The following is a 25,460-nucleotide window of genomic DNA, read 5'->3' as shown; positions in this document are numbered from 1 at the left end:
TAGTGAAATGAACTCTGAGTGGCTGGTTAAAATGCAGCCTTTTGAAATTGTGCTGTTAAGCACAATCCCTGAACATTGTACTTCAGTTGCCACCATATCTCAGCGTGCTCCACGCGGAAGAGTATCCATCCTGACTGCAGCCAATGGGACTTCAGAGGACTCACAGCCAACGAGTGCCAGGACTTTACAAGAGGAATATTCCACCTGGGAGTGCGTGGGGTTTTTTATTGCTTCCCACTGGCAACACCACGACAGCCTCAGAAAGCCAATCCACCTCTGCCTGCAGATTTGAATAAACAACGTGCCAAATGTCACTGCGACATATACTTGCTACTTGCTTCCTCATCAAGTGAGGAAAAAATATCTCTAGAAACAAGAAATTTGCCGATTCCCTGGATGATATTAGACACACTGCGCCAGGCAGGAGAGCATGGTACTGACCTGTGTGCGGGTTGAGAAGGATGCTGCCAGGTGGTATCCCTGCAGCTTCAAGTGGAAGAATGATATAGCTGGTGTTGCTGGGGGCCACCTGGCCACTCATCCCATTCTCCGGGTAGGACACATTGCCTGAAGAGCTGGCCGTCACTCCGGGGACAAGAGATGCGCTTTGGAGAGGCTGATGTATTCGTGACAGTGATCCTGAGGAGCCAGCACTGCTGGAAGACTCTGAGCCTAAGGGAGAGACACAACCACAGCGAGGGGGTTACTGGGGTCCCCAGTCCCCATCGGACTCAGATGCAAGCACTACTCCATGCCTAACTGGTAAAAATGTGGATTTCACTCCCTACTGAGCTTGGTATCCAGTGGCGTTTCTGAAATTCAAAAGACCACTTCCCTCCCACGTCATCTGCCTCCCCCCGCAACCAGTAAATAGCTCTATCAACGGAACAAAAAACTCTCAATGTGTATTTATAATGCCGAAGTATTGGTGAGTAAGGTATACAAACTTGAAAATGGAGTCTGTAAGTGAAAAAGTAAAAAAACAACCAACCATCACACAGCACAAAACCCCACCAAACGTTTTCTGCAAGAAAAACACAAAAACCCCAGCAACTGGGTTGTCAGTCAAGTGGCAAGACAGCTGTCCCATATGTGTATTAAGTTAAAGCTATTTAAAATGCTACCTAAGACTTCTGCCACTCTGTTTACTCAGCACCTAGTCTATTAAAATTGACACATCAAGATAAATCCAATGCACTTGGAAGGATGGGGAGATGCATTATTTTAAAAGCCAAACACAACTTCCAAACTTGAGAGATTTTACTTAATCAGATTCCCATCTGCTTCACCTAAAAATGACAAAAATCTCTTGAGAAGGAGGCTTCCTTGAAGGAGGACATGATGACAAATATACTTCAAAGCTGCATTAGCTGCTGTATTTTTTCCCCTCCTTGTAGACTTGAGGTTTGAAATTTAGAAAGATTACACCTGTAGGGACACTCGTATTTATTGGATCAGTTAGATTTCATGTTTTTACAAACTGCAAGAGATATTCCTAGAGGTGATCCCCACCAAGCTATAAGCAGCATTTGGCACCTTCCTCACAAATTTAAATACAACTGCTGGAGTTTAATATTCCTTCTACAGCAGTTACCAGATCCTTCTCTTCTACACGCACTTGGTGTTGCTTCTTTGAGGTCTTGCTTTACTTTCTCCTCCTTTTCACCACCTGTTGAATTCAACAGGCTAGAAAGCTCCCTGGAGATGCAGGAGCTGTGATGAGATTTCATAAGCCTCCCGTTATTTCTAAACATGCAAGTAGTATCAAGCCTGAGGTTCAGGCTTATCCCTCCTCACTTTGTGCTATTCTGTAGAAATGCCGCTAGCGTAAAAAGAAGATTGCAGCTCTGGCCATCGAGTTGTGTTGTGTTTTTTTTTTTCCCCCTTTTCCCTCTTTCCAGCTGTTTTTATGGCAGAATCACCAACTGATCTTTGGCAGCTTCTTCTGCATGTTAAAAGCCCAAGGACTGCAATGAATTCAGATCCACTCGTCAAAAGGTCAGCAGAAGCCGTGGATAAACTTCTGGAGCTACAATCCCCTGCCAAGACGGTAATTTTGAAAAAGTCTGCCTTAAAAGACCCCAGATCCTCTCTCCTGTGTCAGTAGAACAAGTTGGTGATTTTGAAATAATGCAAACAAGACAGAAAACCATTTCAACAATTTTCTGATTATTAAAAAGAAAAAAATCCCCAGAAATTTCTACTCTTTTCTACCAATTTTGCCCCCCCCTTATCTTGTAAAAGAATGACCCATTTTATTTTTTTTCCATCACTACAACTGATTTCCTATCACTTTGAGTCTAGACAAATTAAAGCAAGTAAATTCCAACAATAATGTTTGGAAATTAATACTAATTAATCTTGTCTTTGTAGCTCTGATTAGCTGTTTTCACACTGCCTGAATCTGGAATAAAAAAAATACCACATAATGAATTCTGCACTGTAGCAAATGAAATAAAAATGAACTATCTGTCTTTATTCAGATTCACATTAAGAGATGTCTTGCTAAAGACTTCTGAATAGAACTTTGACTAAATGAGAATTTTGCCCCCATTACACAATCCAGCTTCTTTTTTTTTTCCCAGTATGTAATGATGGCTAGTTCTCCTAGATTCTTCTATAATTTTCTTGCTGCTCCACAGCTGACATAATAATAACCTTCATATTCTCATCACTTTCCATTAATGTAGTTATCAAGTAGTCTGAGAAGACATAACATTTAAGATTAGAACATTTGCAGAGAAAAAACGTGGAGGCACCATTAATTTTCCAATATTTGGAGTGCTAGTGAGCGATGCAAGACTTCCTCTCTTTTCCTTGGGTCAGCATTCAGTATCTGATGACTTTGAACATCTCTCCTTATCGCACCTTCTGTGCCTGAGGTAAATTTTTCTTACCAACTGGATTCTCAAGATCTACCCCCTATTTGCTCCAGACAGTTTTTAGGAACAGCAAGAAGTATTCTGGTCTTGGATACAGTTTCTTGGTATAGGAATATCTATTTGCTGCTTTTCTAAGTCATTTGCATTTCTGTACATTACAATGTATTTAAGATTTTTTTTTATGATAAAGGTATGCGCTGATTTGAACATGATTATTTATTTTTAGAAGCACAGCTTGCAGAGAAGATTGATGTTTCAGCACAGTTGGTTGGTTGGAAGGGTATACCTGGAAGCAGTTGGCTCATGATTTATTGCCCGTACATCAACACTCCTGCAGTTTCTCTTGGAGTCACAAGATCCATCAGGCTAATTGCCCAATATTAAAGGATACCATACAGAAGCAGAAATCCAGTCCCAAAACTCGAGAGACAAAATTACAATTTACAGGACATTTTATATAAAAAGTAATAATAAAAAAGGTTAATGTATTTAAATGTCTGCCATATAACCACCTTTCCCCAAAAGAAGAAGCAAGGAACACCTCACAGGAGAGGTCAGGCTGTGTTTCCAATTACTTGGAGCCCTGCCAAGAAAGTTAATGATCCTTTACAGATCTGTATCAACACAGCTGACACCCCAGTGCAGCCAGCTCTTCATAAATGAGGGGGAAAGACATACACTCCAACAGATGTGCATTCCACCGAATGGAAAACGCATTAAGGGAAGCTAAAAGGAAAGCTAAAGATGCAAGAGTTAAACAGTTTAAGCCCCATGACAATTGTTTAAATAGACGAATAGATACACAAAGGACATTTCTTTGAAACGTATCTTGCTTGCCCTGCTAACAATGTATATTAAAACCTGTTGTAATGTGTCAGCAAAAACAACGACGAGCGAGATGTTCTCTTCGTGGGTGTGTTAGAGACTGAACAGGTACATCTTTGATACCATCTCTTTCACTTACCACTCCACATGCTTAGAAGGAAGGCCGGTATGTTACTGGAAATCTAAACTAACCAGCAGTTTGTAAGATGCCCTAATTTGTAGAGATGTTAATTTAACAAATGACAGTCAGTTTGCAACTCCCCAGTCAGTACTGAATTATAGCTTATATAACACAACTCTCTCCGTATATCTGGCTAAGCTTCAGAATAACACAGAAGAAAATCTGATTTGCAATATACAATCTGTGCTTGTCAGTGGATCAGGGTTTTCTAAAAAACCAACAGGTGCCTGAAAATAACCATCAGAACAGAGAAGATAATCACGTAATGGGTTTTAAACAGTCACTTTTATGAAGTTTGCAAGAATGAAGTAACGTAATTCCATTGTTAAACTCTAATTCCTGTGCAGCTGAATGCAATTAAAAGTCTTAAGACTAACTGACACTACTGGACTTGACTGCTGAGAACAGCACGTCCTGTGAATGTCTTTGCCTAAGGGGAGAGCAACACCCTTTCGTGCTTCACTTTGTTTGCCTTCTATGTGATGTTAATTACTGATTTATCAGAAGTTAAGGTTAAGAGCAAACCATTTAATTTTGGTGGCAATATTAAAAATGATCCAGAAAGACTACAATGCTAATATAGCACCTGAAGGCAGCTCTGAGCCATCTGTGAAAATCCTTGAAGTTGTAATATTCGATAATATTCCCATAGGGGTGTTTGACAACACTTTTGGATGACCGTCATACACACAGAATAATTCTCACATTTGAAATGGTCACATGCATTTTCTATCATTTAGCCAACGAAGAACATTTTGATCCATTAAGGGCTTCAATCATTGTAGTAACAACAATAGAAAATAAACAAAATCCCCCAAATTAAAAGTATGATGAAGCTTTAAACGTGTACTGGGGCTATGGGACACCCAGCACTGCCTACGACTGGAGCACTGAGGAATCAAGTTCTCCTGCAAACGTGCGCAATGAAGTGTCCCTTTTTACCTAACGTAGCTTAAAAAAGATAGGCGAAACAGCAGGTGAGGGTTCTGACAGCTCTATGAATGCCTTCAGCATTTTTTGGTGAAGGGAGAAGACTATCAAGATCTTTTTCCCCCATTATTTTTTGAACAGTCATTCTTTTCTTCTTTAATGTCATCCAATAACATTTTAGAGAGAAGGATGGAAGTAAGTGATTTGGATATTATTTCCTATGACTTTCCTCAGGCTGACTGACAGCTTGACTTTGTGTCCTGGCTTTGAAGATTTAAGTTTGTTTTGACATCCAGCCTTGCTCTTTTTCCCCACTCCTTGCTTTTATTTTGTTGTAGGGTTTTTTTGTTTTGTTTGTTTATTGTTGGGGTTTTTTTATTCTTTCTGTGCCTCAACTAGGTTTCAATCTGAACACTTTGCTTAAAAGAAGCAAAAGTACTTACAATATATAATTGCTCTACAAAGAACATGGGATTTTCATAAAAAAAATGTGTGACAAGTGCTTTCATTTGAAAGCAATTTCGGGTTTGGTGCATACAGCGCACAGATACATTTACAAGCATTGGCATGCTTCAAAGACTTCTCCATTAATAAATCTTCTAAGTGCACTCTGGAATATGCTTGATTTTAATACTAAAACGGCTACTAAAATGTATGAGTCTTCTGCAATTAGATGTCTCAACCCTCCAAACTGGATTTCCCTGATACCATTTCAGATGCTCTCTGCCTCTGCAATGCAACTCTGCAGAAGAATACATTTCTCTGCACTCTACTGAAGGCAAAAGATATGATGAAAAACGCATACCTCCTCCCCAATTCATTCGTATCAAATTGATTTTGGACGCAATGGAAAAATTTGCAGTAAGCAAAGAAATGTGGAAGTAAAAACGTAGTCTACTGCGTACTTCAGGTGCCCCTCTATCGCCTGATTCAGCCTTTATATGAGTTAAAAATACTGGAGAGTATAGTTTCAAAACTAAATACACACTGGTTTTGCTGTGTTGCATACGCTCAAGAACAAGCCAGAGGTAAGCAACTATGCTGTACTAATTTTCAAAGTTAGATTTATGTCTTAATTTCATAGGATTTCACATACCTAAGTATGAAGTAAAACTGAAGGAGAATTTTAAGAAGGGGCCCTTATGAATCCCTTCCAACTTGAGATACTCTACAAATCCTAAGATAATAAACTCAGTATTTGTCAAGGGTCTCAAAAGAAACATAAAATAGAAGCGTTAAGAAGAGGCCGGATATTCCAAAAGCTCCCAGCAGTTTTACAACCAGCAAGGTTTGAAGAGTAGGTTTCCACCCAGACGGGTTCCTTTACAGCTGCGAAACATGACGAAGGCATGGTGAGGGGGTGTCCCAAACTGGCAGAACTTCATGTAGGGCTGAGAGGGCTGCCAGGAGCCTGGTAGGTCCTAGAGGATTGGAGGTTAACAGATGTGATATCTGTCTACAACAAGGGCTGGGGAAGGTTGTGGAGCAGATCATCGAGTGCCATCATGCAGCACATTCAGGACAATCAGATGACCAGGCCCAGTCAGCTAAAGCTATCGTACAATTTTGGGAATAGGAGTGAAACCTGAGCAACCTAGGCTTGATAAACTGGATTTAAATTAAGTACCATTCATAAAACACTCACAAGCTGAAAAAGCACTAAGTGCTAAGTATTGATTACCACTTGCCCGGTCCTACATTTATCAAATGAACCAAACTGATGAAATCATTATTTCTTATGCATTTTTACATGAAAATATAACAGAGTCGCTTAATATCTCGGCTTGAAATTACTTAAGATCCAGACCCTGTGACTCACTCATCTGTTAATGTACCTGTGAAGTTAATGCAGATAAATGCAGAATTCCCACCAGGCGGTTTCTCGCTTGAAAACTTTTAGATTGGCACCAAAGTTGCTGATGAGACTGATGAGCAATTGTATATCATAGTCTCCTTAAACAGTGCTTTCATTTAATGGAAAATAAACAAGAAAATGGAGAGACTGTGGGACCTCTGTGAATCCAGCGCTTTCCCCTGCTTCCGCCACAGCATGCTGCTCATCTGCCAGCAGTGAGGGAGAGGCTGTACTCCGAGATGCAGACGGTTCTCATTTTAGCAACGACAACAAAATGTTCTTGGATTTCTCATCAGATAAATGACATTTAATCCTTCATGGTTCAGAAAGACTATGATGAATAACAAGGCAAAACCTGTGCTTTGTCTGGAAGGAGTACCACCTTTGCAGGCTACAACAAGCACAGTGTTCGAATACGACATGCACATATTCTGCTCCAGGAATTTCCTACCTCACCGATGATTGCAAACTTCAGGCACCAGGTTTTCTTATTGACTCCTAAAAACTCAGTATCTGGTACCCAGATACCATCCCACACAGATGCACATACACATTTATTACACCCAGGAAATATACCTCTTCATGTAATTTACCAACCACGGGAGTTGGACTAGATGATTCCTGAAGGTCCCTCCCAAACAACAGACCATTCCGTGATGTATCATATTCAAGGCCGATACCAGGACAGTCATTTACCACCACACAACAACAAGTACTGTGAACCCAATACAGTACTAGCTACCTGTTTTAGACAGTTTGCCGGTACTTCTGTTACTTGATGAGCTATCTCCTCTTGTGAGAACAGTTATCCCACCAAAACTGGCTGTCTTTGTTATGGCTGGCTTCAAATTCCGATTTGAGCTGTCCGAGTCTGTGCTGCTCCACGGCCTCTGGTGATCTGCCCACTTCAATTCGTTCTCCGTGCTGCTCTGCCGACTGCCAGATGTCTTCCCCAAGCTGTCTCTGTTACCCCTACGGACATCAGGAAACAGAGATTTATACCCAAACAAAACCATGTCAGGGCAGAGTCTAGCTTTGGGTACCCTGCAGCGAGCCCAATAAAGTAAAAAAAAAAAAAAGAGATACTCTGCATTTACAAAAGCATGCCTGAAACAGGGGATTTGACCCCCATACTCATCTGCCTTCAGCAAGTAGACACTGCTACAGCCTTTGACATGCACAGCACTTACCACCGCTCCCCTTTCGCATATTTCCTAAGAGGACTTCACCGGACGGGGCTGACGTAGCACTATTACGCAGCACTGACGGAGCATTTCTGTTGCCTGTTGACCGGTCTCTTCCCTCAGCAAACCCTTCGCTACTTCTCCCTTTGCTGTCCATCACCTGTAATGTTTTTCTCGCTAACTTCACCTGCCCTCTACCTTTGCCTTCACATCCATCCTCTCGATTTCTATCACACCTTGTCCCCACTCATCACCTGCTCTGTAAAGTCAGCCAAAGCCTTCCCTTGGACATGTGTCCTCCTGGTGTGAATCCAAACTCTTCAGTGCTAACGCTCCACATGGAGACCCGCCAGATGGGGTTGTTTGGGGTTTTTTTGCCCCGCTCCATACACTAATTGCAAAAATCTCGGGGTAGAGGCTTCCTGTCCTCGAACAGTTGCAGAGCGTCAGTGAGTAACAACACACTTAGCTGTGAGCAGAATCCGGAGGAGAATTTGGCTTATTTACCGTCACCTGCTAAAATGACAAAACCACCACCTACTACAGCTTAGTGCACTGTGAGCGCTATCCCAAGTGATGCTAGTAACACTGACTTTTGGAAGGCTTTTAGAAGACATTTTCCATCCCCCTCTTTTTTTTTTTTACATTTTATTTATTTTTTATTTGTCCCCTTTGTCGCAGTGAACATGGCTCCTGCTTTTTATCTGGAGAACCTGCTGAGCTGTGTCACTGGGGAAGGAAGGAGCAGCGTATCAGAGACGGGATCAGGCTGGTGCGTTCCTTGCCTGTGATCAGAGCCTCTCACAGATGTGATCAGCAGTATTAACCTGTTGACCTTTGCTAGACCCAGACAGGGGGAAAGCATGAAGAGAAACAGCACAGAAGTAACAACATAAAAATAAAAATAAAAAAATTTAAAAATAAAATGTCCTTAAGATTGAATTGGAAAGAAAGAAAGAAAATTGTATTATTTACAGATTCTTTTGCATTCTTGTGCTTAGAAATTAACAATTCTCTTACATTTATATTCTAGCAGAAAAGAGGGAGAGAAACAGAATGCTTTGGTACCCCAGTTATCTGTGGGTTTGAGTTACAAAAACTTTCTTATTCTTCCCCAAACTGTTAGGAGTGCCTGTGTGAAAGATGTCTCCCTACTCCTGCCTGTCCAATCCAAGAATCTCACATCATCAAGGCTAGCCCAAAGTGTGGAGAAAAGGTTTTTCTGCCTGTGGCCATGGGATGCAGCTCCAGATGCTCTGGCACTGCTCCTTATCTGGTGCAGTCTCGCCATCCCCTCCACGGCTGCTGCACCGACACAGACAGGTCAGCAACCACATGTCAAAGAATCCCACAGCCTTTTCTCTTCACAACAGGTTTGAAGTGACACGAACTGTCACAGCTACACATGCAAAGCTCAGTGCATACAGACATTTAGTGATCACCCTGCTTCTGCCTAGCTACTCCTGTGCCTTACTGGTTGCAGGACATGCCTCTGAAAGCACCCATTACTTCTGCCTGCTCTGCTTAAGAGTTGTGAGAGCTGATTGACCTTAAAAGCAGCGGGGCATCCTCAACTCTGGTTTATTCGAACTGGAGCTGTGGGAGCTCACCGTGTGGACAGAGTCATTCTGAGCCTGTCAGAGGAAGACTGTCCAAGTGGGATCCCACCCAGTCTGGGTCTTCCACTGATCCAGTGTGTCAACTGATTAAAAAGAAAGTTCTCCATTAAAATATGGACTGACTCCTTACTGATTCCCTGTGGCCTGAGACACAATTTGAGATACTAGATACATCTGAATGTTCTCTGGGCAGAGGGGATTGTGGTTTGGAAGACAAAGTTCACAGAGAAAAAGTTTCAAAATATTGCTGCTTTAGGTAAGGGAACTTCAATCAGCTTTATCTCACCATACTTTTACTTTAGCTTTTAATAAACTAACAAAAAGAAAAAAGGTCAGTCTGGGTACTAGCCTGTGAAATATGCCTGCTGTGTATATCAGAACAAAACAAACTTCCACCAGTCTGAGCAGCTGGGCAACTGAAAATCTTGTACGGTTCCTGAGCCAATGATCCATAAAACCAAAGGAAAGGGTACCACTGTGACCTCCCCATTCAGAGAGTGTGGCACGACCCAGGTAAGAACTCTCTTCTCCATGATCCTTTTCCAACCAGAAAAATCACATACCCATACCCATCAAGGTTTTCCTCGGTAAGGACACTGACAGATTCACAAGTGAGAGTTACTGGGAAATGAATATTAAATAAAGTCATACAAACCTAAACAGCTGCCTTTTCTTATGTGTATCATTGCATATACCACTGTCTTCCAACAGCCTACTGGAAAATGAAAAGAAAGATTACGGTAACAGACATGGCAATTCAAATTTATCCAATCTGTAAAGCTGTAATTAATTACTAGCAACACCTTCCGACTTGCGCTAGATCTATAGTTCAAAAAAATACAAGGCTGAAGTTGCCCCTCCTCCCTCTCCCATGACTGTGCGCAGTCAACTGAACATAAGAAATGTCAGCCAGGGAGGCTGAAGGACATTTAACGTTTCCTGTTACTGAGTAAGGCAATTCTCAGAAGCCAAGGAACCATACATCCATACCAAAAGAAAATTCAGAAAACATCACCTATATAAGAACACCCAAAATGCAGGCTGGCAGAAACACTGCATTTATAATTTGAAGCACTTGCTAAGTTGCTTGGAAATCTCTGCAGCTCGGAGAAATGGTCAGGTTCTCTGATGAAAAAGAAAGGCAAAGCACTTCAACACATACCCAACTTCCAACACAGCACATCGACATGATCGCTCCTGTGCACGGAGCTGGGTACGAGCTTAAGTGCTTCACCTGACCAAAGGCTGTAAGGCACGCAGCAAGAAAAAGCAGTGTTCTGAGGAACGCAGCTGAGGTCTCCCTCCTGACAACAAAAGTGCAGGCAGCAACAGAAGTCCAGTTTCAAAACTGGGCTTTTCCTGGTCTCTTCTTGTGTATGCATCCTCACTCCAGCCAGCTCACGGGTTCAAGCAAAGCATAACCACCGGAACCGGCCACTTTCTCCTGCACGTACATGTGGAACTGAACATATAAATCCACAGAGGGGCCTGGCTATGAACCTGATGGTTGATCCCATCGAGGTCCTCACCCTTCGCTCAGCAGCACGGCACCTGAGTGCTTTCCGCAGGGACTCAGGAACGTGAACAACTATACCACGTTTATTGTCCCCATCTCTCCAGAGAGGGAAAAGTAAGGTTTATGGGAGCTTTTTTGCCTTGATTTACAGGTTCCCCTGCTTGATTTGTTTTGATAAAACCTATCTCCATGGTCATGATAGAGAAGAAGCAGCTGAGGACATATCCGTGGTTCTCAGAATCCAAGGTGATTAGATGACCATTACCTCCTGAGGCCCTTCCCTCATTCCTCTTACAGGACTATCCACCGGAAGAGCTGGTTTGTAGCATTACTGTGGAGTGATTCTTCTATGTGAACAGCCTTAGTCCTAAATGGATCTCACAGATGTAAGGATGGACAAAGATAGAAACACTCTGAAAGGTAACCATCCCCTTTTCAAGGGGACGATAAAAGTTTTATAATCTACACAGGACAGACTTTGGCTAGCACTGCTCAAACGCTCACCAGTGAAATTCCCAGCGTTCTGGTTAAAATCCTTAACTGCCATAAAGTCGCACAGTGTCTCAGATTTTCAATAGAGTTAAGTTATTTTATGGCCGCTATGGAGCTAACATTTCCTATTTTGTAGATCTTAAACACAGTTTCTTCTTCCCTTTGCTCTAAGTGGATGTATTACAACAAAAAGAACATCCCTAAGAACTATCACACAGGAATGCAAAGTAACAGCCACTGTGAGAGTGCCTTTTAAAGACCAGTTAAAAGTCTAAAGGCACTCCAGAGATAGCTTGGTCATTTGAAAAAAAAGCTTAAGGTGGGCTCCTCCCTCATTCCCTCCCCACAATCTGCTTTTTTAAACCAAAACGCAAAGTCTCAGGAGAGCAGCCGGATCTGCTCAGATATGACATGGCAAGGCAATCTCTTTTCCCCCACTTTTAAAGCACAAAAATACTGCAGATAATACAGGTTACAAATTTGCTCAACAGTCTTTGCATTAGGATAAACAACTACAGAACTATAAATAGACAAAATAATAAGAGAAACAGCTAAGTTTAACACAAAAAAAGAGCTATTTTTTACCTGTTTTCCACAAAAAGGTTTTCCTGGGAGCAAACTGACTGAAAAATAAAAAAGGCATTGTATCAGACGTTCTAGATATGCTCTGCTGTTCCAATTCCTTCCTTGATTTTAGAATTACCTCCCCTATTCAGGCTTAAGGGGATTTCAATTCATGCATCAATTTGCATTTGCAGAAGACAAGAGGGGAAAAAAGGTCAAGAGTAAGGTCAGGCCAGTAAAATAAATTCCATGCATTACAACACATTGCCAACGAAGAGGAGGGGGTGTCTCAGTTTGGAAACAAACTGAAACTTCTCGGCCCTGAGATCAAAAGACGGCGGTATGTGCAAAGTACCGGCAATTCAAAGGGCAAAAATGTTTTTTCCTACCAGTTCCACTGGTCTGCCCTACCACCTCAGAGTAAGGTTGTAGAAAAACACAGAGCTGCAGGTAGGAAGGACAAACAGGAGGAAAGCATGCAGAGTTGACAAAGTTCTTCAAAGGGAGAGAAGATACTGCAGTACTAAGAAGTACTGTGTGATTTCACACTTTACAGTTGGAAAGGCAACAGTCATAATCATGTTGAGATATAATATGATTATTAAGGCGATTAACGTCATTTTAACAACAATGACACTCTACTGCAAAATGGTTCTCTGCTGGAGAACTCGGATCCCAAGAAAAGGTGAAGGGCTTGGAAGAAATAAATCCTATGGGCAAGTGTATGATTCTCTTAGTATTACTTAATTTTTTATACAGAGAAATGAAGCTGTGCTTAATTTCCCATGAATAATTCTCCCTCTTTGATTTTTTTTTCATTTCCCTCCTATTTCATGTTCACTACACTAAGTATCTCGTAGCTGTCACTGGATTCTATCTCCATGAGGTGCAGAAGAAAGGATCATCAGTACTTGCACTGAATTTAAACAAAAGGCAGGCAAAGGGAGGAGGGCACGAGAGATCATGCCCGTTGCTTCTGTAACAACAGGCCATCGTTACCTGTGCCAGATTCTAATGCTGACAATTCTAATGCCAGATTCTAGTACATGGGGATTTGGGGTGTCTGTTTTGCACGAGGTGAGCTCATGATCTACTCAAAGAGCGCTGGCCAACGCCCTGCTCACTCCCAGTGCTCCAGCGGGCAAAACCTTCCCTCGGCACCACAGCTAGTGCTATTCCATGGATTTACACAAGGAAGGGATCTAGCCCTGGTAAGGTAATTTCTGGGATTTATATTTTATCAAGAGAGTGGAGAGATTCACTCCCTTTTCACTGTTTTGATGGGAACCACTACTGACTGCATTATAAACTTAAACACAGAGTCTGTAATAACTGTGTGTCTTCCTGGATGGCCGTGCTGGCACAGGGCCACACAATCCCTGGAAACTATTCTTCAGTACAGGTGTGAGCCTGAGAGGCAGAGAAGACAGATCCTTTTTTATTACGTTATTCTTACTGTTAGGAATCAAATGGATAAGCAGCTCTGGAGAGCAATTTAGCTAATACAAGGGCAGGACTCACTTTACTTTCCCCATCTATAGCATCGATAATGCTCAATTTAAAGCACGAGGAAAGCTTAAGCACACAGTACAGCTGTTGTAAAAAACATTCTTAAAACACTTAGCTCTTGTATATTTGTCAAAGACCCTGACAACAAACCTACAAAGGGTAAGAGAGTTATATAAGATCACCTACAAATGTGCCACCTCAGAAACCTCTGCATGCAAGACTTCCATGAGGCTGCTCAGTATGACTCACTGTCAGCTACAGAACAAGTACTTCACTCTGCCAATTTCCCAGAACCTTTTAAAGTCTCAACTGGAAAGCGTGCATCAGGCTCTGCCACTGCACTAGGTACACTGGGGGTTGGTGCTCTGGGTTTTAATTACATTAGCCGATGCAGATAACTATTAACATGCAGCAATATCCTGCAGTGGATGCCATCAGGTAATCATTTTCCCCATCAGTTAACAAGATGTGATAGATCTCAGGCTTCCAGCTAATGCTTATTACTTGACCTGCAGCCACAAACAAAAGCTCTGTGCAACCGTTTTAGTACCTGTGGGTTTATGGCAGCCAGCATGAGGCATGTCTTGGTTTTGTTTTTATTAATTTCAAAGCCTCTTCTTCCTCATATTTACCTACTGGAAGGATAGGACAGGCTGAGGCCACTTTCTCAAATACTTCTTTTGTGACTCACAGAGAGTGATAAAGATTCTCAGTGTTTTCTTAAGTAGAAGAATCATGATTTATTTTAGCTAAAAGGATCTGGCTCTTCAGAATACTGGCTCTTCAAAAATAGTCATTACAATTAGGAACAGAAAAATAAAACGTCTGGTGTGTTTCCTTTAATAAGTTCCATGGGCAATTCTAGTAAGTAATAAAACATCTACATTTTTCAGTGAACACACAATGGTTACTTAAAACATGTTTAGGAACAACGGGTGGTCCTCGCGTGATTCTGGCTCATGAGGTTATACGTAGTGGTAACCCTGAAGAATGAAGTTTCCCCCACATAATCTGCCTGGGAGTCTTTACAATGGATTTTCTGCACGCTGAAAAGCCAATCATAGCATACTGTTTACGCACAATTTGGGATTCTCAATTAAATCTACAATTTGAATTAACACACAGGAAAAGAATGTATACCTTTTAAAAAAAAAAAAATGTATTTTGGATTGTTCTTTGTCTTTCTTGGGCAATTAATTTTCAACCTGCTAAAAGCAACTAAAGCAGTCCAGACAAGAAATTTCTTCAGAAGACCCAGATACTCCAGGTCTTCTGCTTCAGTTCACCTGGTTGTAAAATTCCCAAATTGTTCTAAAACTAAGTTTCCAACCAAAACATATTTTTAAAAGGAAGGTTATAGCATAGGAAGGTTATAGCCTTTGCAATTCAAAAAACAAACTTGAAAATAGCTTTGAGTGTAACATGCAGTACTGTTTTACTGCCAGCAGCCTGAAAAATTTGAGGTGCACTTTGTAGTTCTTACTTCAGTCAGACTGAACTATCACATTTATTAACTACTTCTTTCTTCACCAATCCTTTTACTAAGATATCACATTAACACGCTTCTCAATCTCTGCCACTTGCTATGACTCTATGAACGACAGGAGTCGTTAAAACCTCCAGCTACCCTTGTCAAAATTTATGATAGCCAACACAGCAGATGGAAAACTTGCCAGAAAATATAATTTAAACAGCCTAATATCAGACTAATTATTTTAAGGGCTACCAGAATGATGGTAATAGTCATGAACATATTTATTTTGTTAAAACCTTCCCACTTGGAAACAAAGATGTCTGGCACACTGAGGTGCTGCAAACTCAAAGGAAGGACAAACGAGCTTTCTGTTGGCTGGTACGCAGGATCCAGGTTAAGACATTCGTCACCGCACCTGAAACATGCACATAGCTTTTTGCCCCTGTAACCAGATTGTCTTTTCCTCCTACATTTTTTTTCTGACTCTTGGGTTGAGATATTACCCAAAGCATTTTGGGTATCTCAAACATTGTTAGAGAGGGGCTGGCTAGGTGCAAGAAATTATGGCTTGACCTTCATATGTCTGCCCTTTGGAGACTTCTCATGCAAGCTCTCTTCATGCATACTCTAATTAGAAAGTATCTATAATCAATTTGCTAAGGTTCTTAAGCAAGGCACTGATAAAGGCTTGACTATAGCAATGTAAACAGTAGAGAGATAATAAAAATACCACAAGATTAATCCCGCCCTTTCTCTCTTTCTATATCCATATCTTGCAGAATGACAAGGCTTACGTACCTACCGCAGAGAAACCAGGGAAGAACAGGATTAATGATTGCAGAGGGCTTTAAAACTATGAAGTCTTGCATGCACTAAGTGGCTTCCACCAAAATAGGAAGCCATTGCTCTCCTTCCTAAAACTGAAAAAAACCCCAATGACATTTTCCACAACCACACTAGTCTAAAGACACCCCATTATCTGTGAGGAGTGCTCCACTCAAAAAACAGGAAAAGCTCAGCTAAGACACCCATTCCCAACAATATTATCAGCACAGCTTGCCAAAATTCAATGCGCTTCGATACTTGCTAACACCTGCAATAGCAGAGAGAGAGAGCAAATGAGTGGATATGAGAGAGAGAGGGAGAGATACCTAACACTGCTGATCTTTACAAATGCCCGCTCCCAATCTGTTTCCAACGCCTGCCACAGACCACACTGACACTCAGGTCTTGCCTAACTCAATGGACCACAACGAGTTCCTGCTGTGGGCAATTAAAACTGCTTGCCTGCCTTTAAAACTCTGGTATCTAAAGACAAAAACAGCAGCACGTTTGTGGAGCAAGTAATAGAAACTGCACTGTGTTGGCAACAACTTTCCATATGGTATTTTTTTTTAAACAACGTTTTGCCTCACTCAAAATCTGCTTCAAAACCCAAAGATTTTTTTTTGTTTTGCACAAGCTTCTTTGTAATAAGCCAGAAACAGCAACTCTCATATAGGAAACAGGTTGCAAAGAGGGTCGGGTTTTTTTTAACAACTCAGTAACTCTACCATAAATACTGTGATAGTATTTACACCAGACCCACAGGCTTAAAGCAAAATGTAAACCGAAGAGCCTCTGCTTTTACTGGAATTGTTTCAGTCTAGAAAGAGAAAGTGAGGCTAAAAACATTTAGACGTGGCAAGCTACTTACTAAAAAGCAAAATTCCTTATCACAAGTGAGAAAACTATACAATGTATTCTGCTAAAGAAAAATAACTTGGATGTGTGCAGTTCCAAAACCAAACCAAATTAAACGATACCTAAAATAATACTATTAGCCCTGCAACATATGAACAGTTTTCTTTTAAAAGGACATTGCCAAATATAACTTTCAGCAACAGTTTTAACTGTGTTTACCTCCATACCTCTCTGAGTGGCAGAGCTCCCACTGAGATGAGAGATAAAAGAGTAAAATGTTGACTTTTCCCTTTTTTTCCTTTTAGGAGTTGTCATTACATTATTATAGCAAATTATGATTTTCTTCCTTTGTCAGGAATATGAGGTATTGCTCACAGACGTTTCCTATTTAGATGTTTTCCTCTAGCAACACAGCTTGTTGGGCAAGCTCTGATTTTTTGGTAAAGGCAAGAATTATAATGCTTATTTCATTTTATTCCTTTCAGAATCAAAAATATGACCAACTCTTTTGGAGGGCAGAAACACAATTCTTTAATCAGTCATTTCAAAAAACCTGTGCAACTCCATGTTTAACCTCTGGCTTTTCTTTGGTCTCAGCATCTTAGCGCTACTGCACTCATCCACAGGAACAAAACCGTGAAGGGGCTTTGCAGAAGGACACTTAAAAAATCAGATCCAGCTCAAAACAAATGTGAAATAGCACAGCTATTTGAAATCATCGAGAGTATCTATTTAAATCCCTGCAAAAGAGAAAAGAGGGGGCTGGGGAAGGAAGCCTAGACCACACAAACATGAACATTCAAAGAAAAGAGGAAAAGTGCTCCCCAGACAACATGCTGGGCCTGACCTCTCCTCTACCCTTCTCCCTGTCACTCTCATCACCTCCTTTCTCCAGAAGCCAACCTCCACACCTCTAAAGCTCCTCTCGGACCCTCTGCGCCAAATCGCCCGTTCCCTGTCACCTCCAGCTCCACAGGGCAAGTCCAGCTGCGGTGTTGGTGTCGGAAGCGGGGCAAGACTGTCTGACTACCGACAAAGGTATGGCACTAAAGAGGCAATTAAAACAACTACTCACATCTTGTGCAAATATTCTCTCCCTCACTCTCTGATACTCCTCTTCTCTCTCTTCAATTGATTTACTTCGTCTGTCATCTCTAAATGGAAGAATTCTGTTTTGCTGAGCAGAAAGAAAACCAGGAGGGTTATATAAGTTGAGCTGTTAAAAACTGCCATCACGTAACTGTCAGCTGAGAATAATAAATGTTCACTTAAAAAAACGATGCATGAAAACAAGAGCTGTCGTTCCTGCACGAAGAGGCTGGGAACCCCAAGGTTTCCAGCACAACACCACACATGGGTTTGCAAAGCAGGCGGCCAAATGAGGCTTTCTGCTGCCGTCCTAAAACCAAGTGTTCTCACCCCAAACCTATGTGCCATTGCTCTGGACTGCTAAGATTTCTCAACTCTCCCACCCGTTGGGAGGAGCTGGAGGGTAGGCAGTGCCGCACTGCCTATGCGAATTGAGGAAGAAGAGGGAAAACTAGGCTGCAAAGAGCTAAACTGCAAAAGTCCTACCAGAAACCCACCAAAGCCTACGGTACAAGGAGGAGCAGCCCCAAATATCTGGCACAACAGTTTTAGCCATTTCCACACTGTAAGGAGAATCCTCGCCCTGAGTTTCGCTGGGAGAAGAAGGGCTGTTGGTGCTTCTTGGTGAAATCGCAGCGCGGGAAATTTGTGCCATGAGAAGGGAGGACAGGAGAAGAGGACCCCCGGCAAGAAATGCTTCATTGGCAATTGAGTTTCAAGTACTGCTCCTTCTTCCCCTGCACCCCAAGTACCCAGTAAGACAGGTCACGCTGCTTTCCTTTGGCTGACCCTCACATTCAGAACAACCCCGAAAATGCCTGGGGTTTGGTTTTCAATGCCAATTTGAATGCAGCATTAACTGGTAAGGCTGCTATGTAAAACTGATAGTCGAGAAGGGGGGGGAAAGGAAAAAAAAGAAAGGAAAAAGCAGTCCTCTACTGAAAACATGGAGAGTGGCAATGAGAGACTCACTGACAGGTCCCTCCACAGATACAACCTAAGCAAAGAAAGCACACGCTAACACACTGTCTTCTTACCTGGGAGAATCTTCTCATAAAAGCAATTCATGTCACAACCTTTTTTTTTTTTTTTTTAATGTTAATATATCCCACATACACAGATTGCACGGGATTGAAACAGCACAACACCCACTTTTTAAAAGGCAGCACAAACACACACATTTTCCTGGCACTCCCCTACTCACCAAGCTCCCCTAAGATAAGGTTGTGTTATGGCACAGGCAACACAGAGGGGGAACATCTGCCACAGGACATGCACGACAAGCAAGTAAGTTACACAGACACTAAAAGGTGGCGAGAGTACAGGAGAAGGGAGGGAACTAAAAGATGAAACCAATTCATATTTTTGGTCAAAGCTTACTTAAAAAACAGTATCAACCTAGCCTCATCACGTTTGTTTAGGGCACTTTTTTTCTTAAAAAAATATTTATTTTCCTCTCTCCTTTTTGGGCTACATGAATCCATCCTGGGCCCGATAACAAAATTCCAACTCCGGATTGGTAACAAGGGAAAACGGGAAGCTGCAGGGGAGTGGAACAACCGCCAGTAAGTTAGGCAAGACATCGAGAAATGTGACTGACAGAGCGTTCTGCACAGCCCAGAGCCGCCAGCATTCCCCATCCCGTGGGCATGCAGCAAGTCCTGCGCCAAGCAAACCGCCCATGCAAACCCACACACGCACACACACACACACACACTGCCACGGCTGAAGCGGCCACGCCAGGGGGCTGGATGCTGCCCACGGTGGTACGGATGCCAAAGGAGCAGGGCAGGAGGAGGGGAGGAGGAGGAGAGCAACAACAAAAGAACAACAATAACATCAGTCAGCCCACCTTCAAAAAACAGAACAAATTTCAGCAACTCTCAAACCGAGAACCAACCTGATTGTCTTCTTTATCAATACTAGAGTTATCTCGCTTCAAGATAAATCGCTTCTGGGATTCTTCACCTTTTTCATCTTTTAAATGTTCAGAAAACCTTTGCTCTGGTCTGCCAGCAAAGTAAAACATAGCAATAAAAAAATCTTTCTTTCGGTTTTGCTTCGATTTTTTTTTTTTATTATTCATTTCTCAGTGCTCTTTTGTTTTCACAGAGGCATTCAGTGCAAAAGCAGTTAACATGCGTGGTCATGGTGAGACGCTGCCTACCCCTGTCTGAGGCTGCAGTATCGCTGCTAACTGTTATTGCTATAAATAGCTTTTGTTGTTGTTGTGTGCAAGGAGTGGGAATCCAAAGTCTCGAGTCACTGAAATATTTAGGCTCTCCTCACTGCGACTGAAGGACGAGGGGGAAAACAAATTAACAGCCTGAGAGTTAATTTGCTTCCTTCGGTAGCCGTGACCTCCAGCATGACTTCATGAAGACTATCCACCTTTAAAAGTCAGGAAAAACTGATAGCAAACCTAAAAACAAAACCAAGAGTTTCCTCACTCCTAATAAGCAGAACCGGTAATGGGAGGCACCGATGGTGCTTTGCTTAAACAAAACATTATCTCATCACTACTGAGCGAGGAAAATGCTCCGGAACAACCACAGAGTATCAATTAGTTCACCGATTTAAGCCCATCCAGACATTCATGCATTCATTTTTAAAAGCCAAACATCACTCGTTAAAAACCTTCACCTTCGTAAGCTGGAAGGATACCTTCCCGCATCCTCACCTCAGGGAAACAAAGCAGCACCTCATGTCACCTCACCTTGTGCTAAAAGCAAATTTTGAGCAACAGCATCTCATGTCACTGAGCTGGTCACCACCAACACCCTGTAGCTGTTGACAGATCATCCCTCCAGCCTTCGCCCTTCCCAGGCCCAAACCCACAATGTTTTAAGCCCCAGCGATGGCAAGACAGTGAGAACCGAGCTGGGATCCATAGCTGCTACCACCCTGAGGGGCTACTATGGCACAAACTTGTTTTCAAAAGCAGAACTACTCGGTGTCACGCCCTGAGGCTTCTGTCAGGGAATGGGAAACCTTAGTCTCTGTGCTGGAGGAGCTGCTGACAACGGTGCTGCTAGATGTTCATGCCTAGGGACCTATAAACAAGACACGAAGCTTCCACTGACATCGGAGGACCAATTGTGAAGAAACCAAAAGGCAGAATTTTCAGAAGTCCGTGACTTTGTGAGTAGCAGTGCTCTACAAACGTTAAAACTTCATTCTGTAACAAGATGAAGCTGGGAAGCTAAACATAAATCAGCCACCATCTTGATGTTCTAGCATTCAGATTTGCACTTAGTCAATAGATTTTGAATCAAAATACAGCACAGATTCATGCGATAATTACAGTCCGTTCTAATTCATTGTCACACGTACAGGAAACATTTCTAATGTTAGAAATAAAATACCGAGAGAGAGAGAGAGAGAGCAGCTCTCCTACCTCTCCTTCTGCACGAATCTGAAGGACTCCCCCTCACAATTTGCATTTTTGTGACAAAGCCACAAAATGCACCAGCCTGATTTTCACAGATTTTGATAACTAAAGTAAACTTTGTCCACCATCCCTAGTATATGTTAGCTCTAAGAAATACAGGGCTCAACACAGAAGGTCAGCAGGCTCTCAGGATGCCCTACTAGCCTTCTTTTGGGAAAGCTCAGATTTCTCTGCATCATTTTCCATCCCAATGGGATATTCATGACGTTTCGTTGCCAACAAAAAGGCTACAAAGCTCCATTGCTAGGTGGATTCTGCTTTTGCTCCAGTTAAGAAGCACTGTGCCTGTGCAGCCAGAAATGAAGATTCATTCCCTCAATACTCTGCTTTGACTGAGGAAAGTTATTTTCCTGGTTTTACATCCTAAAGCACAAGCGAAATTTCTGCAATTGCATTGTCATCAGATAAACAGGGCTTTAAAATGCAGAGGGGAAGAAAAAAAGAAAAGCAATCAAAAATTAGAGAGAAAAAAAGCTTGAAAATGTAATTTGGGAAAACATCTACTTCAACTACTAGCTCCTTTAAACAACATGGTTTTCGTATTTCATAGTATTATTTTCATTTTTTTAATCCCATTTCCACTTCTTTTACTATATATAAAATATTTCCACTTGTCAGAGTAGGAGCATGCCCTAAAAATGCAACTTCACAAAGCCGCAACCACTTATGAACTCATTTAATATTTCCTCAAAGCTGCCAGGTAGCTCAGTCAGAAATCTTTCTGGCAAGATGCTTCAGAAGAGAACACACAGCACCAACTCCTCCTTCCCTGCAAAGCTTTTGACAGGTGCTATGAATGCTTGAGAGAAATTACGGTAAATTGCAAGAAAGTGCAAATCCTTTCAGCAGCTGAGACAGCCTCTCTTCTCCATTCTGCCCAGCAAGGTACCATTATGATCTTCAGGTAGATGCCACCAGGGTTTTCTATAGGGAACCAGGTTCAGTAGGTGTCCTGCAGCACCCAGACCTTCCTCCATGAAAAGCTTCTCCGAGCATCTGCAGATGCTCCCATCGCTCAAAATCTTTGGTCGCCCAGAGAGGTGGCGGAGTCCTGGGCAACCAGCTCAAAGTGGCCCTTCTTGAGCAGGGGGGTTAGACAGCGTGTGACCTCCAGAGCTGCCTTCCAACCTCAATGGTTGGAAATTCTGTGAAACACTGAGGCAAATATACAGTAACAGATCTACAGCAGAACAAGGCTCCATCACTACCTCTTTTGGCTGTTTCTTTCGGCCTGCTTTTTCTTTAACAGGCTGGCCATGATCATTTACCTTTCTAATTTGATGGTTACTTAAAAGCCACCTGCAGCCCTTACTTAAGCAAGGCCCCAACAAAGACACTTCTCTGGACTCATTCCTTACAATGAAGCCTGTATTGTAGAAATTGTAAAGCTGGAATAAGCAGCAAAACATTTCTGTGTGTCAGAAAGCAAAAGAAACAAAAAAGTTAAGAATTTGATAGCAACATCCATTACAAGATTTCTTTTTTCTTTCAATATGGTGATTTTAATGTGAGCTACTTCCATTCACTTCAGCAGAGTTCCTCCAATTTATCTCTCTCTGACAGGAGAGTTCATCCCTCAGGCGTATTTTTTACATGGAATCTTTAAGGAGAATTCCCCATTATGTGCTCATTTAATGCTTTGATTCCGAGTCAACCATTGTAAGTAATAATGAAAAAAAAACCAAAACAACTAACACCTAAACCCTAAGAACTTTAACCAGGAAGTCACTATTAATCAAATTACAGATTTTAAACACATACTGCAGAGTAGTAATGGCTATCAAGATACAAGGACTAAGAGAGAAACAAGGCATTTCCTTGCATTTACCACGCTTAGAAGCAAACTAAGGCAGTTTCACAGACCTCTATCTGCATGGGAGATAAGAAGTGAAATACTGAGGGGGGAGGGAAATATAAAAATATCCGCACTCATTTAAAGTAAGTTAATTAGCTTTTCTGGCTAAGAAGTAGGAAACACAGATACCACACCACAAGGACAAATGGAGAGATGGAAGCATCAGCTTTGGACACTTCGGTTTCAAGGACTTGGCTGCTGTATGAGCAGAGCACACAAACATTCTGCTATTGTCAGGGCTGACTTGCACACAGCACAAAAATCTTTATTATGAGGCATGTTTCTGACAGCACCGTGGCACACAGGCTGTTGCAAGATGCTTTTCCAAAGAAGCAACAGCCTCGCCATGTGTGGAAAAGGACAGGGTTGCCAGTACAGCGCCTGATCTGGCTATTAAAAAACCAAACATCCAGCACACGTCATAGAGCGCATCATCTGCAAAAGCCTCACAGGTACTAGCCAGGCAGCTGGCTGAAAGAATGCAATATAGGAAAAGGAGTTCAAAAGCGGAGATCACTGCAGTGTGCAAAAAAAAAAAAAAAAAAAAAAAAAAAAAGAGACCTCTGCATTTGCAATGCAATCTTCATTTAATGCACGAAATGGGGGACAGCATGTTAATATTCCTCTCCTGAACGAACAGCGAAGTGAACGATGGGCTAATAGGGCTAGGAACGGGCAAAGCACCACTCCTGGGTACCAGCCACAGGATCATCACCTGGCAAACAAAATGAATAACCAACAAAATGTTCTCACACAAGGATGCCCTCAAGAGAGCAACAGGATGGTGCGAGCCAGGGAGAAGCACCATTGTCGACAGAATTCAGAAAATTCTGAAGATTTAGGGCACTCTTATGCAGCTGTTCTGATGGTTTTACGGTGTTTTCTTGTTATTTGCACTCGTCTTTAATTAAGCCAACCGCTCAGTCCAACATCACATCGGCCTCTATTTTGAAGGCATGCTGTGACTCAGTATGGTGGCCTTTCTTGCTTTGCTAGTCTGTGAGTATCAACTGCATCTGTCCGATGTGCTTTTTTGGCAGTTTTATGCTGGAGGCACAGTAAAATTATATAAGCATTACTTCTTCTTTGCTTTTACCTTGCAGGCCAGATTTCTATTATCTGCAGTACAAATGGCTGATCTTGATCAGAGAGGCACAGGAATGTATTTGGAGAGTTTGAGCATTTACAGAACTTGGAAGCAAACGTCATCTCTGCTAAAAGCCCCCAACTTAACGATGAAAGGCAGAATTCCAGCCCTATAGGTTAATTAGAATAATGAATCAACTCTCAGAACCACCTTTTTCAAGCACGAGTGCCTGGAACTACAGCCTTCAAATCAGCTTCATGCATTTAGGGGCTGTTGAATGCTAAAACAGAGTTTCAAAAAGTCAGAGTGGGAATTTAAATACAGATAATTGTGATAATATAACTGTGCTGTACTTGAACAACTTAAAACCACTCAAGATGGCATTTCCAGCATTTGAAGGTAAATGCCTCATTAACAGATTGCTGCTTTTACAGTATGAGTCACTAAGAACTTCTGTTAAGATGACAAAAGCACTTTAAAAGCCATCCAAAAAAAATAAAATCAATCCTGTACAAGATAGTTCCTTCAAGGTGCTGCTTTCTCTGTAGCACAGAGGGAGAAAACCCTCAAATACCAAATGCTACAGTTAAAGCCTGCATATTCTTTAACTTATACCGTAAGGAACCTGCTCTGACGCTGAGGCATCATCACACAACTCGTGACCCTCACAAGCTCTCCTAAAGCTTAATTCCAGAAAGTCATTCCGTTTTTATCTATGGATGCAAAAACACAGTACATCTTGACTCCCTGGGTGTCTGCCTGATATATTTGGCCCATAATTTTGGGGCCAGAACATGGGAACCTAGCTCTGAACTCAGAAGAGAAGCAGCTTTTCTTCTAGATCGGGCTAAAGTATAACAGCCTTTCTCAGACTGGGACCATTTTAGGAGCCTCAGAATGCTCTGCTGTCCTCCTGTGATCAAACTAAGATTATTTCTGCACCTGAGGGACTTGCTTCGCTCCCCACTCTGCTGGATTAGATTTAGTTCTTGATTTTCAGGGTGTCTATCAAGACTGCACATCTTGCACAGAGCAAATTTGTTTCCAGCCAGTAGAGGCTTGTAAGTGGTAGCATAGTTCATTACAAAATTCATTAATACTTGATTTTAAGGATGTGGCGTACTCTGGAAGTGGCTGAAAAGTAGTGTTGCATAACTTGTATGATCTATTTAAAATTACGTTTCTGCATCTTGGAAGTTGAAAAGGTAACAAGGAAGAGAGAGAGGGAGGGAGGAGGGGAGAGGGAGGGGAGAGGGAGGGGAGA

At 42.0% G+C, this 25,460-nt stretch overlaps 1 protein-coding gene across 1 annotated transcript in view; it reads right to left on the bottom strand.

Moving 5' to 3' along the window:
• ARPP21 (cAMP-regulated phosphoprotein, 21kDa) overlaps window positions 1–24,318 on the bottom strand; it is a 69,188-nt gene extending 44,870 nt beyond the window's left edge. The window contains exons 1-7 of the mRNA XM_009876799.1: window positions 24,206–24,318; window positions 19,704–19,812; window positions 17,790–17,891; window positions 12,070–12,107; window positions 10,132–10,191; window positions 7,416–7,645; window positions 442–672 (exon numbers count right to left, since the gene is read on the bottom strand). Of these exons, the coding sequence (XP_009875101.1) occupies window positions 442–672; window positions 7,416–7,645; window positions 10,132–10,191; window positions 12,070–12,107; window positions 17,790–17,891; window positions 19,704–19,812; window positions 24,206–24,318 (883 nt within the window). The remainder of the gene's footprint in view (window positions 1–441; window positions 673–7,415; window positions 7,646–10,131; window positions 10,192–12,069; window positions 12,108–17,789; window positions 17,892–19,703; window positions 19,813–24,205) is intronic.
• Window positions 24,319–25,460: the final 1,142 nt, after the last annotated feature.

Source organism: Apaloderma vittatum, unplaced genomic scaffold (assembly GCF_000703405.1).
Source record: "Apaloderma vittatum isolate BGI_N311 unplaced genomic scaffold, ASM70340v1 scaffold16549, whole genome shotgun sequence".
Taxonomy (NCBI): Eukaryota; Metazoa; Chordata; class Aves; order Trogoniformes; family Trogonidae; genus Apaloderma; species Apaloderma vittatum.
The sequence above is the reverse complement of the archived record's forward strand: the minus strand, read 5'-3'. Positions and strand labels throughout refer to the sequence as shown.